This window comes from Colletotrichum karsti (assembly GCF_011947395.1).
Source record: "Colletotrichum karsti strain CkLH20 chromosome Unknown Scaffold20, whole genome shotgun sequence".
Taxonomy (NCBI): Eukaryota; Fungi; Ascomycota; class Sordariomycetes; order Glomerellales; family Glomerellaceae; genus Colletotrichum; species Colletotrichum karsti.
The window spans coordinates 687037-702712 of NW_024065920.1; the positions used below are offsets into that span (position 1 = coordinate 687037).

Here is a 15676-nt window from a genome sequence, read left to right on the forward strand (position 1 = left end):
CCTCGTTCGTAATGCCAAGGCGCGCGCGCTGTGTGTCCGTACGCCGAACCAGACGGAGCCGCGTCGTTCGGGCGGCTCCTATTTTGAGGAAACATGCCGAAATAATAATACAGTCCTGCGTGTCGGGCCGGGAACACCGCCTTGCCCTTCTTCTTTTCCTTCCATGTACCATCCGATAAACGCCCACTGGAAGCCTTCCCCCAACCCCTTGAGACCAAAAGACCATGCTTCTTCTCCAGGCCAGACTTGAACGCCCGCGCCCAGCATGGAACCTCAACCGCATTTTTCCTCCTCATTTTCGTCGTAATCGTGTGCATATATTCGTCGCGAAAATAAACCGTATATGAGGTGAAAAGGACCGTGGGAACCGAATGTCGAGAAATATGTACGTGTAAATCGCATGTGCCGAGGGTAGCGAGCTTGCTTGTCGTTCCCCTCCGCCTTCCGAAAATGTGCTGTGTAAATGGGTAGATCGCATCGCTAAACCAAACTCGTAACTTCGAGTGTAAATCTTGTCGAGGTAAAAAGATGTCGTTCGCTTCAGGTCAATTTGTGAACGGCTCATCGCCGCTTCATCATGGGTCCACCGCCATCATAGTCCCAGGTCCGCTTGAGACCCCCTTCGTAGACACTCGCCACGGACTCTTGCCACATGGCTGGCGAGATGAAGGGCTGCACAGGAGCAGCTGTGTACTGCGGTGCCATTTGCTGGGAAGCCACTGGCATCGTGGCGTGGGCTGCCTGTATGTCTTCAAGAGACGGGGCTTCGGGGGCACCTGAAGACGGGGAAACACTAAGCGAATTGGACTGGGGAGGCAGCGTCGAAGGCTGTGGTTGGACCTGAGGCGTACCGAAAGACGTGCTCCATTGCCTGTTTGTCTGTTAGCAGTGGTTCTACCAAGAAACAGGGGGCCAAAGCCAACTTACTCAAAAATCTTCGCCGGGTTCCAAGCCGGCGCGTTGGACAGCGGCAAGGTTTGTGGCATCCCTGGGGCTTGGGATCCTTGGTTCGCCATCATGACGAGTGACTGTATAGCAGGCGAGTCACTCTTGGTATCCACAGGTCCGGCAGATATAGGAGGTGTGATGGGGTGGCTGGTATAACTGACTTGGGAGTGTTGTAGGTTTTGCGTGTCCAACTGATGATCCAGAGAGCCAGTGCGAGCCATGCCCGGTCTATACCCACGAGGCGGGCTGGAATGGTTGGAAGAAACAGGACTGCCGTAGGGGAAGCTACGCTTGAGCTCAAAGGGTTTCCTGGTGTCAGCGGAAAATGCTTCCCTCACTGCGTCGACTTGCTTCTGCAGGTCCATCATGGGCCAGACTTCCATGACTCTTTCGAGAACCCGCATGTGCCGCGCAAAGTATTCACGCGCATCAGTGTTCAGATCCGGATCCGGCGAGACGACAGCCACCTGTAGTTCAATGTCAGTGACGCCACTAGACTTTCAAGGTGCAAATGCAAACCCACCAGATGAAGAACGATGCAGCATAGGCCGCAGTAGACGGTGAAACTGAATCCACGCATCATGCACTGCAAGCCAGAGAATCCGAAGTTGTTCAAAACCGACTCCTGAAGTCGACAGAGAGCCTTGGCCGCCGAGTAACAGATCATCATATGCTGCTTCCACTGGCCGTCCGCTCCGTTGGGATCAAGGAAGTTCAGCTGTGGCCGATGCAGCAAGATCAAGGTCAGGTAGTAGTACGAGTGCAAGTTTCCAATGTACGGCGATGAAAGCCACGGAGGGGAACCGTCCGGAGGAAATGTGACAGATAAGTCCGCCGGGAGATCGTTCAGCCATGCGTTCAAAGCCGGGTTGAGCTGGACGAATTCGGGATCAACACCCCAGTCCTTGGTCCGCTTCTTCTTGAGGCGGCCGTAAGTGCTGTTCATGCGGCTCACGTTGCGGACAATCCGTGCGAAGTAAGTAAAGTTCCGAGTGATGTGGTACTCCGAGTCGTCACCGCCTTGAATAGGTCGCGGTACGTTGAAATCGATAGAATCCAGATCGACGGCGAGATCGTATCGGCCTGTTGCAGTTAGCAAGACAAGTCTTAGACATATGGGGCTGTGCAACGAACCTTGGGGAGACCCGATCATGACCTCACCGACAAAAATCGACTGCCAGATTCTGTTCTTCATCTGACATTCCGTCGGGCTAGAACCGCAAGGGCGTCCCGACTGGTGATCGAGGTAATGTTCGTCCAGGCCAAGATCCTTGCCCATTTGGACACACTGAACAATTGTCATCCAGGACCTGTAGTAGTAGCCGCGCTTGGGCGCCGCTTCCCTGGCCTTCAGGATGAGCAACAGAGCCTGGAGAGTGCTGAGTCTCGGAACGTCCATGAAGGAATCGGCGTGCTTGGACGCCAAGGCTAGCCACTGCTGTCCCTCGCCGGGGTCGTCTGCGAGTCTGCCTCCCATGGCGAAGATGGCCTCCAGAATGAGAGGTGAAATCGATTGCCGGTTGGTGTTCCACTGGTGGTAGAATATGGGCTTGCTGAGAACAGGCACATAAGGATGCACATGGCTGAAGAATAGCTCGAAGTAGTGCATGGCGGTTGACTCATCCGGCATCAGTTCAGGAGGTATGCGAATCTTCAGGCCAGGACCAGATGGCAAAGGTGGAAGCATCTCCTGATAGTCGTCGGCTTCTTCAACTGCGGGTTCTTCCTCGCGTCTAAAGGAAGCCTTGTTTCTGAGGTACGGCGCTAAATGACCTGTTAGCTCTCGTAACGGCGCGAGGCCGGTAGGTACTTACCCGTGCCAGCTTCGTTGACCTTCAACGAACCCAACAAGTCGGCGAGGTCTGCTTGCTGGTATGAGCCGTCTTGAGAGTACGTGTCGGGAGGAGAGTCCGCGCGAGAGCTTTGTTGCATAGGCGGAGTCGGGAACACATTCTGAGCAGCGTAAGACGGTTCCATCATTCCGACTGACGCGGGAACAGTGGTGTAGTGAATGTTGTGCTGGCTCGACGACTCTGAATAAGGCACGGGCGGGAAAACGTTGGGATCCGAGTATGCGCCATGTGCAGCATACATGCTGGGGTTGGGCTTCGGACCTCCAGGCATCATGGACTGTTGCTGCATGGGAGCTTGCTGGCGGAAGGTGTCTTGGAGTTGAGAGGACGCGGCGGCGAAGTCGTCTCTCCCAGGCTCATACGTGTCGCCAGAGGTTCCATCGTATTGGCCGTTGGGGCGAACGCATTGTAGTTTGAGTCTGATACATGCGGAGCATGGCCAGGTGTTCGTCGTGGCAGCATCGCACTTAATCTTTCGTCTTCTGCATCCCTCACAGGCCCTCATAACTAAAGTTCATCAGTGTAAGTAAGCTACGGTGGTGAGACTGCGCAAGATCGTGAGCGTGAGCATACCCTTCAGTCGTTTGTGGCGATTGTGTTCATCAACGAAAACATAGTCTACAGAGGCGACAGCTGGTTAGACGACAGGAAAACAGAAAGGTCCATGGCCGGGGCCGGGGCGGTGGAGGTGGATGGCGCACTCTTCTGGGTTTCCCTTTGGGGGTACTGTTGGGGTGCGAAGGAGAAGCTGCCCATCTGGGAGCTTTGAGGCAGGATGCGCCTCACCGATGGATCGTTGGACATTTCGAAGATCGGTCGTGGCAAGCCGGTGTTGTTAAATGCGGTGAGCTAAGATGGAGGACGTAGCCTCGGACGAAGAGCGGAGCGGAGACAAAGAAGCTGTTACATCCAAGTCCGTCTTGGTTGGCGTTGTAAGGCAGTTGGAGAGCCGACCGTCCCGACCCTGAGTGCGCACTCAGCGACACTCTCGCTTTTCTCGGTTAAATCGTAATCGTTGGTGGACGCCAGACGAACGGGGAGCTGTCAAGATCGAGAAGAGGTTGCAGAGGAGGAGAAAGATGTTTGGAAAAGAAAGCAGCCAGAGGGGAGTTGTGTCTCGAATTTCTCTCTGGAGAGCGCTGGCTAGGAATTGTCCGGATTGGTGGGTGAGGGTGAGGGGGGTACGCGGGAGAAGGTCAAGCCTTATTATGAATGGACGACAGGTCCCGGCTTGAGGCGTGAAGGGTTGACGTGGGTAGACCTTGACGCAGAGAGAGGCGACCGGGGTAAGGAACAAGATCTGGGCTAGGTACGGTACAACCAGACAGCAGGGCAGGGCAGGGTCATATCACTGCGCTGCTGTGTGCTGCCGGGGTGGCAGAGGAGACCGATGTTCGATGATGGATGCGACCAGGAGCCGATGGGGAGCCAGGACCCAGACCAGGGCTGCCTAGGTGGGCAAGGTAGGCTGGACAGTGCTGTGGTGGTGAGGAGGAGAAGGAGTCTGGCGGGGAGGGGAGGGGGTCCTCTAATGGAAGGGGAGGGGGGAGGAGGAGGAGGAGAGGAGAGGAGGTGAGGAGCAAGAGACCTGAGTGAGAGAGGAGGATGATGATGATGGAGATGATGGAGAAGCGGCCCAGGGTCTCAAGGAGTAGTGCAGGGTTCTGAGAATGAGACTGAGAATGAGAATGAGAAGGTTGGTGATGAGGTCTACACCAAGAGGTTGAGAAAAGCGAGAATATGTGTGTAAGGCAAGGTGAGGTAGTTAAGGTAAGGTACTGGAAGTGTACGATCCAGAGTAGGTACCTACTTCAGTAGGTCGGCAATACGGATGGGTATGTACAGAGAGTCATCCATCCCGTAGACGAGTCTGCTTGGTAAGAAGGGAAGGGTGCAAGGTACCTAGCGTCGTCGTCGTAGGGTGTTGGAGTGGATAATGAGGAAGTGAGAGAATGAGAAGAGTGTGAGGGTGTGTGGATGCCCATGTGGATGTGGGTGTGGGTGGAAAGGGTGGGAGGTTGTGGTCGCGCAATGCGGCGACGGCGTGAGCGGCAGCCCAGGACGGGAGAAGACAGGAGTTTTACCTGACCAACACAGGTCCGACCCAGCGTGTTATTCGCATACATAGCAATGCAGCACTTTCCGTGGTGCCTTAGCAGCGGCAGAAACAGCTTCACCAACTGGCCAGGGAGACGCAGGATAGGGATGCGTGAACACCAGTCAGGTATAGACATAGGTAGTCTTGTAAACATTGTAAACAGGTATGAATAGAAAGCAGGTAAGTAGGGCAGTCGATGACGGGAGTTCAGTCGGACAGCCCCCTAGCCCTCCAAGTACCGATGTATCATTCGCCTTATTGCGCAGCAAGAAGTACCTCAGCTGCTCCTGAAAGCGCCTATCCCTCATCCTCCACCGCGCTGAGCAGGGCCGGACGCTGGCGGACAGGGCAGGAATAACGTGCCTCGGGAGTGGCCACCTTAGACGACAGACAACCTTCAAGACCATCAGACAGGGCAGAGAAAGCAGCCGGACAGCGTGCCCAGCAAAAGAGAGGCTAAAAAGGCCCTGTTGCAGGCCCAATCTGGCGGAGAGATGAAGGGCCGGCCGGGGTGCGTAAACTCTCAGTGCTCGAGTCTCAAGTCTCATTCGACTTACGACTGCTGCTGCTGCTACTCCTCAGACCTTCATTTGCCGGGTTTGGACTTGATGGGCTCTTGATGCTGGACCTGGACCTGAAATTGGATCCGGGCGCCGGGAAATGGCCAAAGACAAAGAGAAAAGCTCGCCTGTGCCTTTGCCCGTGCCAGGGAGGAGTAGGGGCTTGCTTTCTGTATGTACGTGTGTCTCTATCTGTGCCTGTGTCCGATGGTTTGAACGAAAGGGGTCTCGGTGTCTGATAGAAGAAGAGGCGAGACGACATTCAAGGGACAAGTTGACACACAGACAGCAGAAGGGGACGAAAGAAGAAGAGATGGACGAGATGTCTCCTGTTTCTTTTCTTGGGTCAGACGGGGGGCGAGGTTCGACGGCGGGCAAGGAACGACACTGTAAACAGTTGAAATCGAACGGTCAAACTCCAACAAAACCACCTTCCCTACGTTCAGATACACAGCTGACGTAGGTAGTGTCCAATACGGGCAATTGCTGTATCCTATTTCTGCACATAAGACCCGCACACATAAGGTAGGCACACACGACATGCGGTATCAGGCAAGGTACCGCGATGGAGATCAAGATGATGGTGCGGGAGAGGTGAGAGGGTAGGGTAAGGTGCATGCTTCAGTACCCAAGGTAGGTAATGCTGTGGTAGGTTGAGGACGAGCAGATTCGCAGGCACCTTATCCGTACAGCGACGATTACCACCACATACGCGCACGCGCATCAATGGCATGGAACAAATGGGCACTGACCACGGCGGCGAATCCGTCCCTCACGGCATTTCCAGAGGCGACAAGAAAGGCCGAGTCAGAATCCGGGTCTGCTGATTGAGTACGGAGTTCCCGCACCGTCTGTCGGCGTGAGGCGCCGCCAGGTACACTGCAGCGTTCGTACACTCAGTACAATACGTGTCGGAGGTAAAGGTGAAGGCTAAGCCGAAGACCCCAATGACTTGGGGTGACGGTTGTGTACGCGACCAGTGCGTTGGTAAGAAACCCCTCTTGCCCTCCCTCTCACCGCACACTCGCCTCAGCTTAAGTTCTCTAAGCTAAGGTACCTAGTCAAGGTACGCCGTCCACCGCAGCAGGATGGCCGTATCGTGTATCCAGTATGAGAAACAGGCAGATGCACTGTATAGAGAACGTTGCCGCGGTACGTAGGAACCACGGAGACTCCCAACGGGACGAGGACGGTCTGGCCTCGTCGTCATATTCTAGCAGGGCAATGTAACGAATACAGTCCTGCCCCACCACGCCTGAATACTGTACGTCTACTTATTCCCAATGTAGCACAGGTACCAATAACTGGCTGACCGTGTCTTCCCTCTCATCCCACCAAAGAAGAAAAGAAATCCAACTTCATGACGACCAGGAAAGATATGCGTGGAAAAAGACGCGAAAAGGCTAAGAGATAGACGACATGGAGGGTTGCACTAAGGTTAGCTAGGGCCTTGAAGAAAGTGCAGATTGCAGATTCACCAATGTCCCATGTTATCATAATAAGTGGCCATGCTCATTCGATATTGATATCGATTTCAAGCCTTGCCGTCTTGCCCACCGAGCTGCAACCAAAAGAGGCAAGTTGCCTGAGCAATGAGGTATCAGCTCAACGACACGTACCTTGGTATTGGTAGGGAGGAGTCGAGCAGGTCAAGATGCCAGTCCATGTCATATCGATGGCGTCGACAGAGGAGACGAGAGAGCTGCTCACACCAGCAACCATGGCAACAACGACCAGACGATCCGCATCTTCTCCAGCGCACTTAACACTAGTGACCATAGTGCTCCGTAATGAAAATTGGCGTAGCGTAAACCAGGCCGGCGGGTTATCAGACAAGGAGTCAGTATCCATATCCATATCCATCCGCGGGCCATGGTAGGCTACGCTCGCTACCTTAGCCGTCCTCTCGTCTTGCCCAGTAGGGCAAATCCACTGGCTGTCCATTTCGTTCAACCTGGCACTCGCACTCGGGTCTTGGGGGGCTCACAGCCTCATGTCTGCTGGAGACGTGGAGGTTGGGACTCCTGACGCTCCTGGAAAAGGATATGAGAAGGACGGATACGGAGGCGGTACCTGAGGCTGGCCCCGTCTGGCGCTGGCCTGATGAACCGGGTCCGAGCAGGCTCAACGTCCAGTGTCGAGCTTGAATGCCTCGAGAACCAGTGCCCACCGACCCCGTCTACCCACGACGGGGAGGTGGAAGGTGGATGACTGCGAGGGTCCCAAAGCAGAAGCTCTGCTCAGACATCCGCATCGTCGGCCCCAGACCGCCCTAGTCTGGGCATGATACAGCGAGTAGGCGAAGCGTAGAGCGCAATATCACAGCCTGTTTGCAGTGTAGACAGGCCGATATTCGGGAATTTAAATGCCCCGAGAGTTATGGTTTTGGTCTTTCCCTGCCTCATTAGCCAGACGATGTCCAACGACAAACGCAACAGCTACCAGTTGTAGCCAGGAAAGTGCCGCAGCTAACATTACCTAGGGCCAGGGACGAATCCACCATGTCAGATGCCGACAAGCCCCTCGAACTTTGAGCAAGCCTCGTCCGCGGCACCTACTACGTACCAGCGGAACAAGACGTGTCCGCCGTAAGCCACCGGCGTTCAGATGGTCAGACGTTTATTCCGCCGGTTCTAGCTCGAGGGCTTGCAGCGTACGTGGTAGTCATGTCGCCGGACGCCGTGGTGTCAAACTTGCCGTGCCGTAAGGTAGGAGTGACAGTCTGACGCTGTGATGGGAGCGGCGGTGGTTGTCTGTTCTCGAGAACTCCGGGGTCGAAACACCCTAGAAGGTCGGGTCGAAGGTGACCGTGACCATCTTCGGGTTCGGCTCTTGTTTCTCTTCAGCTTCGGGTTCATCATGACCAACCCATGAGGGTCTTCAACATGGTCAGCTCTCAAGTTCATGGAGTAAATGACATGGGTGAGAAGGAATAGACAAGGTAGTCAACTAAGGTAAACCAAAGGTGGTAACGGTAACGTGCGTCGACAGGGGGGAAATAGGAAGGGGGCCAAGGGCAAGAGGCAAGGAAGGAGGTACGGACCACGGTATCTGCCGCAACGCAACGCAGGGCAGGGCAGGGCAGGAGCAAGTGTGGTGCGGTGCGGTGCGGTCAGGTACCGCGGTAGCAGTCGCAGGAGCACTGGGGCAGTCGTGGTTGCGGTGATCTTCCATTCGGGTCCACTCCCCGCTTACCTTATCATTTCGTTCGTGTATTCGTACTGCGGTACTTGCCCTACCTACCTAGTCTTTTTTTTCCTTTCCTCCACCTCGCTAACTGTTGGTGATGTTGTCTTCACGAATCACCATCCAAAGAGCCAGGAGTCGACGTCGAGGACCCAGCCAGCCATCTTTCAACTTCACACTAACAGCCACGATTACCCAGCAGCTAGCTACCTTAGCCTAGCCTAGGCTATTGTACTAGCGCCAGACCAGCAATCTCGACCTGCCAATCTGCCCTGCTGGCTCGCGGACATGGGCTCGCCGCAGGTTCGAGATGGAAGTACTCTGTACGAATACTCTACTCGCTCTACTGCTAACTTTCCCCGTCTTCCCCTTCTGCATGCACCTCATTCTTTTTCCAGCGTTGGCGTTGGATCCATATGGATACCTCAAGGCTCGAGGAACGGTACATCCATCGTCCCCTGGCGGCTGGTCTGGAGTCACACACAGCTCCTACAGCTCGAGCATGGAGCGGCAGCGACAGCGACATTACCAGCACCAACGGCAGCAGGCCGACGGTCATCACGGCAACTGCTCGAATCCCAGGCCTCCAATCCAAGGAACCTATCTGCACTGCATCTAGATGTGATAACGCACCTCACATCATGCAGTGCCGCTCCCCTCACCCACGAAACCAACAGCCAGTGCCAAAGTACCTCCTCTTCCTCGCCCACGGCTTCTTCCATCAGCTTGCAACTGGCCGTCGTGGGGCAAGGCACGTACGGATACGGATACAGATACAGACATCGACTTTGCAAAAGTCCAAGATACCTTGGCAGCCCCAGCGGCTGATTCCCCTTTTGACTTTGGCCCTGCTGCTGCTCCTAGCCTCCTCCAGGTCTCGAGAACCAAGGGGCCTTCAGAGTTCAAACCAGGGTCAAGCCTCCAACACATTGTGGGTGCCGCTCGCATGGGAATTGAAGCTGGCCACTGATGTGGTGTGCTGGGGTTCTGTTCTGGAAGCCCAGACAGGGTCTGCCGTGGAATCCTCATCCTTGGACACTTCACTCGCGAATGTCCTAAGCAGTCCCTCATCGCCATCAAGACCCATCCGCCATCTCCAACACTTCCGAGGAACTCGCTGTCCGAACGGACAAGAGCTTTCGTTCTGAAGTGCCGCTCATTGCGGATCAGATGGCACGATTACAGCAGTACGCAACCTGGCTGCAGTGCTCACCGTCAATCCAACTCATGTGGCATGCTTCTTCCGCACGTCAGTCAAGATGCGTCCGCCTACCGGCCGGGTCTTGGCCGCTGAATTCACTTTGATGGTTGATCACCGATCCAACCTACAAGCCAGCCGCATGGTAGTTAGCGTCCAGAGGTACTTTCACGCAGTACTCTGTACGTACGGCCATGTCAAGCTGTCCGTATTGCGTAGAGTAAGACCATCCCGCCACGACATCCATTCGAGTCCTTCTGCAGGCCTTCGACGAACGTTCTGGCCTCATCGACATCTTGCCGCACTAACGAAGTTAGATCAACTGACACTCGGCCAAGCTGGTCCTCAGACTGCACGTCTGCCCATGGTCTCACCGGCCTCCCCATCATCATGCCTTTTTGGGGCCGAACCGGTGCCGCAGGAGGCGCCTCCCTTTCCGACATTCGTCTGCCTTACCTTGTTTTACTCCGCATCCTGTCCGTCTGATCTTTTCTGGCGAGCCCTTCCTTGTGGAACCATGCCATTGTTCCAGCGAAACGTCCAGGAACCCGCACTCTGTTGTGTGACAAGAGGTTTCCCCGTGAAAACTCTCGGCATTGAACACCCCATCTCATCACCCACCCTCCAGCCACCAAGAGGCATTGGGCGTTGCGACATTACGCCATCAGACCAGGTGGACCGTTGGACGCAGCCAAATGAGGCTGTATGAGAAGCGACAGTCTGCACGAAAGACTTCACACCTTAATATCGGATATCCCATCCATGCCGCTACAACGGCTTTCTCATCTGCACTGCACTTGCAGCATCAGCTCGAGCGCTTGCGTACATCCAGACCGGCCTTGCTGCTGTCGCTCTCTGGGACAGAAAAGAACGGACGTTGATGATAAGACCAGGGTCGGCTATAGCACGGTACAATCCTCTCACCGGATTCGTTAAGCTACGAGGTGTGCAGAATGAAGCTTCCGAGATGAAACGTTCTGGGCAAATAACAAAACATATGATGGACAGACGCACCAATACTACTTCAGCAAGCCGTTCATCTCTATCAATTGAGGGTACAGTTCACTTGAAAAGCTTCTATGGAGGTTTGGCCACCATTGCGCCTCGAGCTCGGAGAACTTCGAGGAGCTCTAAGGAGCGATCTCTGCGCAGCAATTTTCAAGCCTCGAAAGCAATTGCGACGGGCTGGTGCCACACCCACATGGACCGCACCAACAAGTCGATCATTTCAGTTAATCAAAAAAGTCGAGTCGCTGAGTGGTTGAAGCCAAGAAGGTTGCAAGTGCCACAATGCAGGAACCTACGTGCAGTCTGGCAGTCTGGCTCGCCTGGCTATCACCCGAGTCGTCTGCAGCTTGTCATTGTGGGCAAGAAGAAATGGGATGATGACAGGAGCCAGCATCTTCATAGGACTGACTGGCTGTTCGACGGCTCAGTGGGGATCGCGGGGTCTGATCAATCTCGACGGCAGCCTGCGCCACGCAGAGCTTCCTGACGAGCATTTGAGACTGGTGGCTTTTCTTGTCCTCCTCAACTTCCCTGCCCTCGCGTACCTGTTGGTACTCAAGCAGCAATTTACGACTGGGGTTCAATACAAGTTGGACGCTCTCAGTGGTGAAGGCTGATTCCAGCTTTCCCGTGACCCTTCAACGGTTGGTAGAGGTCGATGGCGGCTGGAGGACGCGCAACTTCTTTGACCAGGATCCGCGGGCATGGCCGGCACTGCAATAATACCACCTAGAGGTCGCCATCACTGGAGACAACATCCATCTTGGTCTGCCTTGGCTCGGTATCCCACTATGGCGCCCATTCCTCCGTTCACTTCACCTGGAAAGGCCGCCAACAGCTGTCTGACAGCAAATAGAATGACAGCAGGGCGGCCTTTTACCGACCAACCGAAATGGACAAGGTCACGAAGGAAGGGCGAGCAGGGGACGAGAGGGGAAAACGGGGTGAGTACAGCAATACAGCAGTAGTGTCATCGTTCACATGCTAAAAACTAGCGGTGGCCTTGGGTTTGGCAGTATCGCAGGGCCTCAACAATGGAACCTACCGAGGAACACCATCGCCCACCCCAGGTCCTTTCTGTCTTGGCCTTCCTGTGCCGCAAAGTTGGCCTGTAGGTACCCAGCCTCTTCTGACTGCTGACAAGACAATATTACAATCCCATCCACCTCCACTGAATCCAATACATGAAAGGGGTGGTTGCTGATCCTGAACGTTGAAAAGTCGTTGGACGTATTGCCAAATGAAAAAGCACTTTCAGACCTTAATCGAAGGGGACGTCTACCCGTACAGCTGGCGCAATGGTGGTTTCAGAGCGCATAGGTCGCCCTACATCCTGGGGCTGTGTCTGCCTCGGATCCGAACTCGTGCCAATGAACCACGCGTCTAGCGCTGGGAGCTAGCATCTGTCACGCTCGGTTGTTCCCTTTTAACGCACAACTGGTTCCTGGAATCGTTCGGTCCAGGGGGTGTCTTCCTGTTCTTCGCCCCCAAGATCTCGGGCACAGTGATGAACGTGGCTGGAAGGGCAAGGGACCCTCATTCTGGCAAGGGTATCATCTGATGGCACGGGGGGTGTCGTCTGAGCCTGGACGGTCCGAATGGACAGCCAGTCGATGTCCACTCTCGTGCTCCTGATCCATGTTCGTCAGATTATGTTGGTGGTCTTTCGTGACTCGCATATGGACATTTGCCGATGATTAGGCGATCCGACCATGCGAGAAGCCGATGAAGGCGACTATCACGGTGAACGGCCCTTTCGGGCAAATAGTTGCCAGAAGGCGAGATGATTGACCAAAGGAAGAAGAATCGCTGGGATGCATGCGGTCCCAATTTCAGGTGTTGAGGCTGCATGGGGGCGGCAACAGATGACTCGGCCGAAGACAGGGGACGCGGCAGCTGGGAAGGCCCAGTCCCGTCCGTCCGCCCGCTCCGGGGAATCTTTAAACATTGGGCAGCGCACCAAGACTCAATGCCGTTGCTTCGATGACAGCTCTTAGCCCGTTCCAGAAACTGTTCTCCGAACCGACTCCAGAGACACATGTACATGAGTCCGAGCGCAGACTGGGCTTGGACAGGACAGCAGACGACGGACTGCGGACTGCTCATCCCAAGGACCGCGGTATCTCCCCAAGCCGTTACCAATGGGGCCAGCTATGCTCTCTAGGGGTCGGGATGTTGACGGGCTGCGAGACCTTTGCGAGAGGCTACTGCGAAGCTCTGGCCAGGACCGTGGCTCTGAGAAATCACCTCTCATTTTGTTCTATTGCTTCCGTCATGCTTCTATCAAGCTTCGAGAAAAGCGGGAGAAGCCACGCCGTGCCACACCGGGCGTCAAATCTCCTCGGCCCCCGTCAATATCATCCAACAACGTTCGGACGACCAGCTGTGCCGTCGGACATGGCATGGGGTCAGACCAGGTCGAGCGTCGTGTTTCTGCGAATGGAACAGCTCAACGTGACTTTGAGCATGGAGTTCATTTAGAGCTGTCCAAAAACAGCTTATTAGAAGAAAATAAGAAAGATGAAGTCATTGATGAAGGGAACATCGGGATCAGCTTTCTATCGAACTTGGCCTGGAGAAGGTAATCAAACTGCGAATTCCACTAGGGGCGCGGTTCCTCGATGCTTGCGCGCCCAGCTCCCACTCCCTTTTTTTCTCCAGCCAAGGGTCCTATCAGCCTTACGCTGTTGCTACCACGAGATGGAAAGACGCCTTGAGATGATCTTAGCTTTCCAAGGTCTCCGTCCGGAGGTGTGGTAACATGGGGGCGAAATAGCCTGCAAGGGGGGAAAAGAGACGAAGAAGTTATCGTTGTTCGTATCCATCTGCGGGATGGATCATGGATGGAATCACTAGTTACAATTGATGGCCTGCAGGGCCAGGTGCAACTTGCAAGGCAGAGGCGCAGCTAAACCCGCAAATCCGCAACCCCGGTTGACCCTTTTTTTTCGAATTCGAAAAGGCACGGGAAAGAAATGTGCATCGTTCGACAGAGACTCCTTTTTGCGTTGTATCCAAGAGGTTATTTTAGATTTATTGGAAGATCATCGAGAATCCCTTAAATGGTGGATCGTCGCTGACGACACGGGGTGACGGGGACGCACGGGGGGACAGTTCGGCCCCGCAATCCACGTCCGATTCCGGCAAGTGAGGGGCAATATTTCCAGTGCGCTGCCATCACTGTAAAATTAGTGATTCATGCGCCGGAGCCTGCCAACGTTGTTAAGCTCTCGGTCGCTTATCTAATCCTCGTCTTTTGGCGGGGCTACCTGGGGCATACCTCCAAAAATATTGATTCCCTCATGGCTGCTTCATTTCTTTCCCATCCACAAGCCATCCACCCACGTCGTCGCCATCTGGAAAAAGTCCACTCTCACAGTGAAGAGGGGGGATTTCCGAAAAAAGATCGTATTGCGAACCACCAGAGACGCCATCATCTATCGTCGTCATCTCACTTTCCAGTCCGACTCTACCGAACCAGGGGCTTTTGCAAGGGCAATCTCCAAGTTTTCCAATCTTGGATCTTAGGGAGCATTTGGGACTTTTGTGATAGCCCGGAAAGCCACACCGAGATCGAGCGGAGCACAGATTGGGGGTCATTCATTGATTGCGCTTGCTGGGGTTCACCACTGGACGCTTTCTCGGATCAAAGATACAGCACACCACACGACCTTTGGGCAACATGGACAAAGATCTCGACAATGCGAACCCGACCATCTTGAGCGCGGCTCAGATGCCGACGCGTCAGACCAAACGGATAGCACCAAGGAAGGGCCCAGATGCCAAATATACCGACATCATTCTCGCCAAACCAGCCTACCTGTCACGCCCTTTCTGTGATGACGACTCATTATGGCCTGACAGGGACGTCGTCGATGACGATTTCGCTGAGGAACCCATCGACGAGCAGGAAATCTACGGTGAGAGGCCTCCTCCTTTCCTTTGAGTCTTACGATTGCATTATCATTTCCTTCTGTCAATGAATTTGGAGCTGTGAGCCGCACCTGAGCAAGGTCCACGAGGCTAGGCGATGCAAGCGCCACATCCTCCGTCACCATCACGAGACCGTTGCCCCCTCGTCGCCATTGCGATGCATGGTCGCATTGATCTGTTTTGCCCACTACTTCGACGAGGATACTCGTCGTTGTGGACATGGCTTCTCCTCGCAAGGCGCGGGAGGCTATGCTTCGGTTTTACTCCGAGTAGCCGCGCATTCCCTGCTTACGTCCCGCCCTGGAGAGGATCACACAGCTGACGTTTCATAGACTTGATATCTACCATTTCCGACCCAGAACACCCCCTTTCTCTGGGACAGCTGGCCGTCGTCAACCTCCCTGACATTCACATCAACCCACCTCCTTGTTCGGGACCGTCAGACCCCAACGCGTTGGTCCAGGTACTGGTCGACCTCACGCCGACCGTAAACCACTGCTCTCTCGCCACCGTGCTTGGCTTGGGGGTTCGCGTCCGTCTGGAGCAAGCGCTCCCGCCCAACTATCGCGTCGACATCAGAATCAAGGAGAACGCGCATGCCCAGGACGACCAGGTGAACAAGCAGCTGAGCGACAAGGAGCGCGTTGCTGCCGCCCTGGAGAACGACACCCTGAAGGGTGTCCTGGACAAGATGCTCGAGACATGCGTATGATTGATCAATCAATCACAGTCGTCGGGTCAGGTGTAGGACCACCGGAGGCATGTCGCCATCTGTCCTCTTCTCGATCATGGCAAATGGCAAATATGCACATTCAAAAACCGCGCGAAGTCGACATTCAACCGCAAGTAAACCAGGGCTCGTGTCTTTAAATAGGTGATCGGCAATCCGTAC

General features: G+C 54.8%; 2 protein-coding genes across 2 annotated transcripts; one reads left to right on the top strand and one right to left on the bottom strand.

Annotated features, from left to right (window-relative positions):
• Positions 1-561: 561 nt before the first annotated feature.
• On the bottom strand, positions 562-3605 carry CkaCkLH20_06796 (lipase regulator 1; the record flags this gene model as incomplete). The annotated part of the gene is made up of 7 exons (XM_038889513.1): positions 562-871; positions 928-1415; positions 1472-2031; positions 2083-2712; positions 2763-3308; positions 3375-3419; positions 3503-3605. The coding sequence occupies 7 exons, from the start codon at positions 3603-3605 to the stop codon at positions 562-564; spliced, it is 2682 nt and encodes an 893-aa protein (XP_038745325.1).
• Positions 3606-14533: 10928 nt separating this feature from the next.
• Positions 14534-15496, top strand: CkaCkLH20_06797 (uncharacterized protein; the record flags this gene model as incomplete). The annotated part of the gene is made up of 2 exons (XM_038889514.1): positions 14534-14771; positions 15117-15496. 2 exons carry the CDS (start codon positions 14534-14536, stop codon positions 15494-15496), a joined length of 618 nt encoding a protein of 205 aa, XP_038745326.1.
• Positions 15497-15676: the final 180 nt, after the last annotated feature.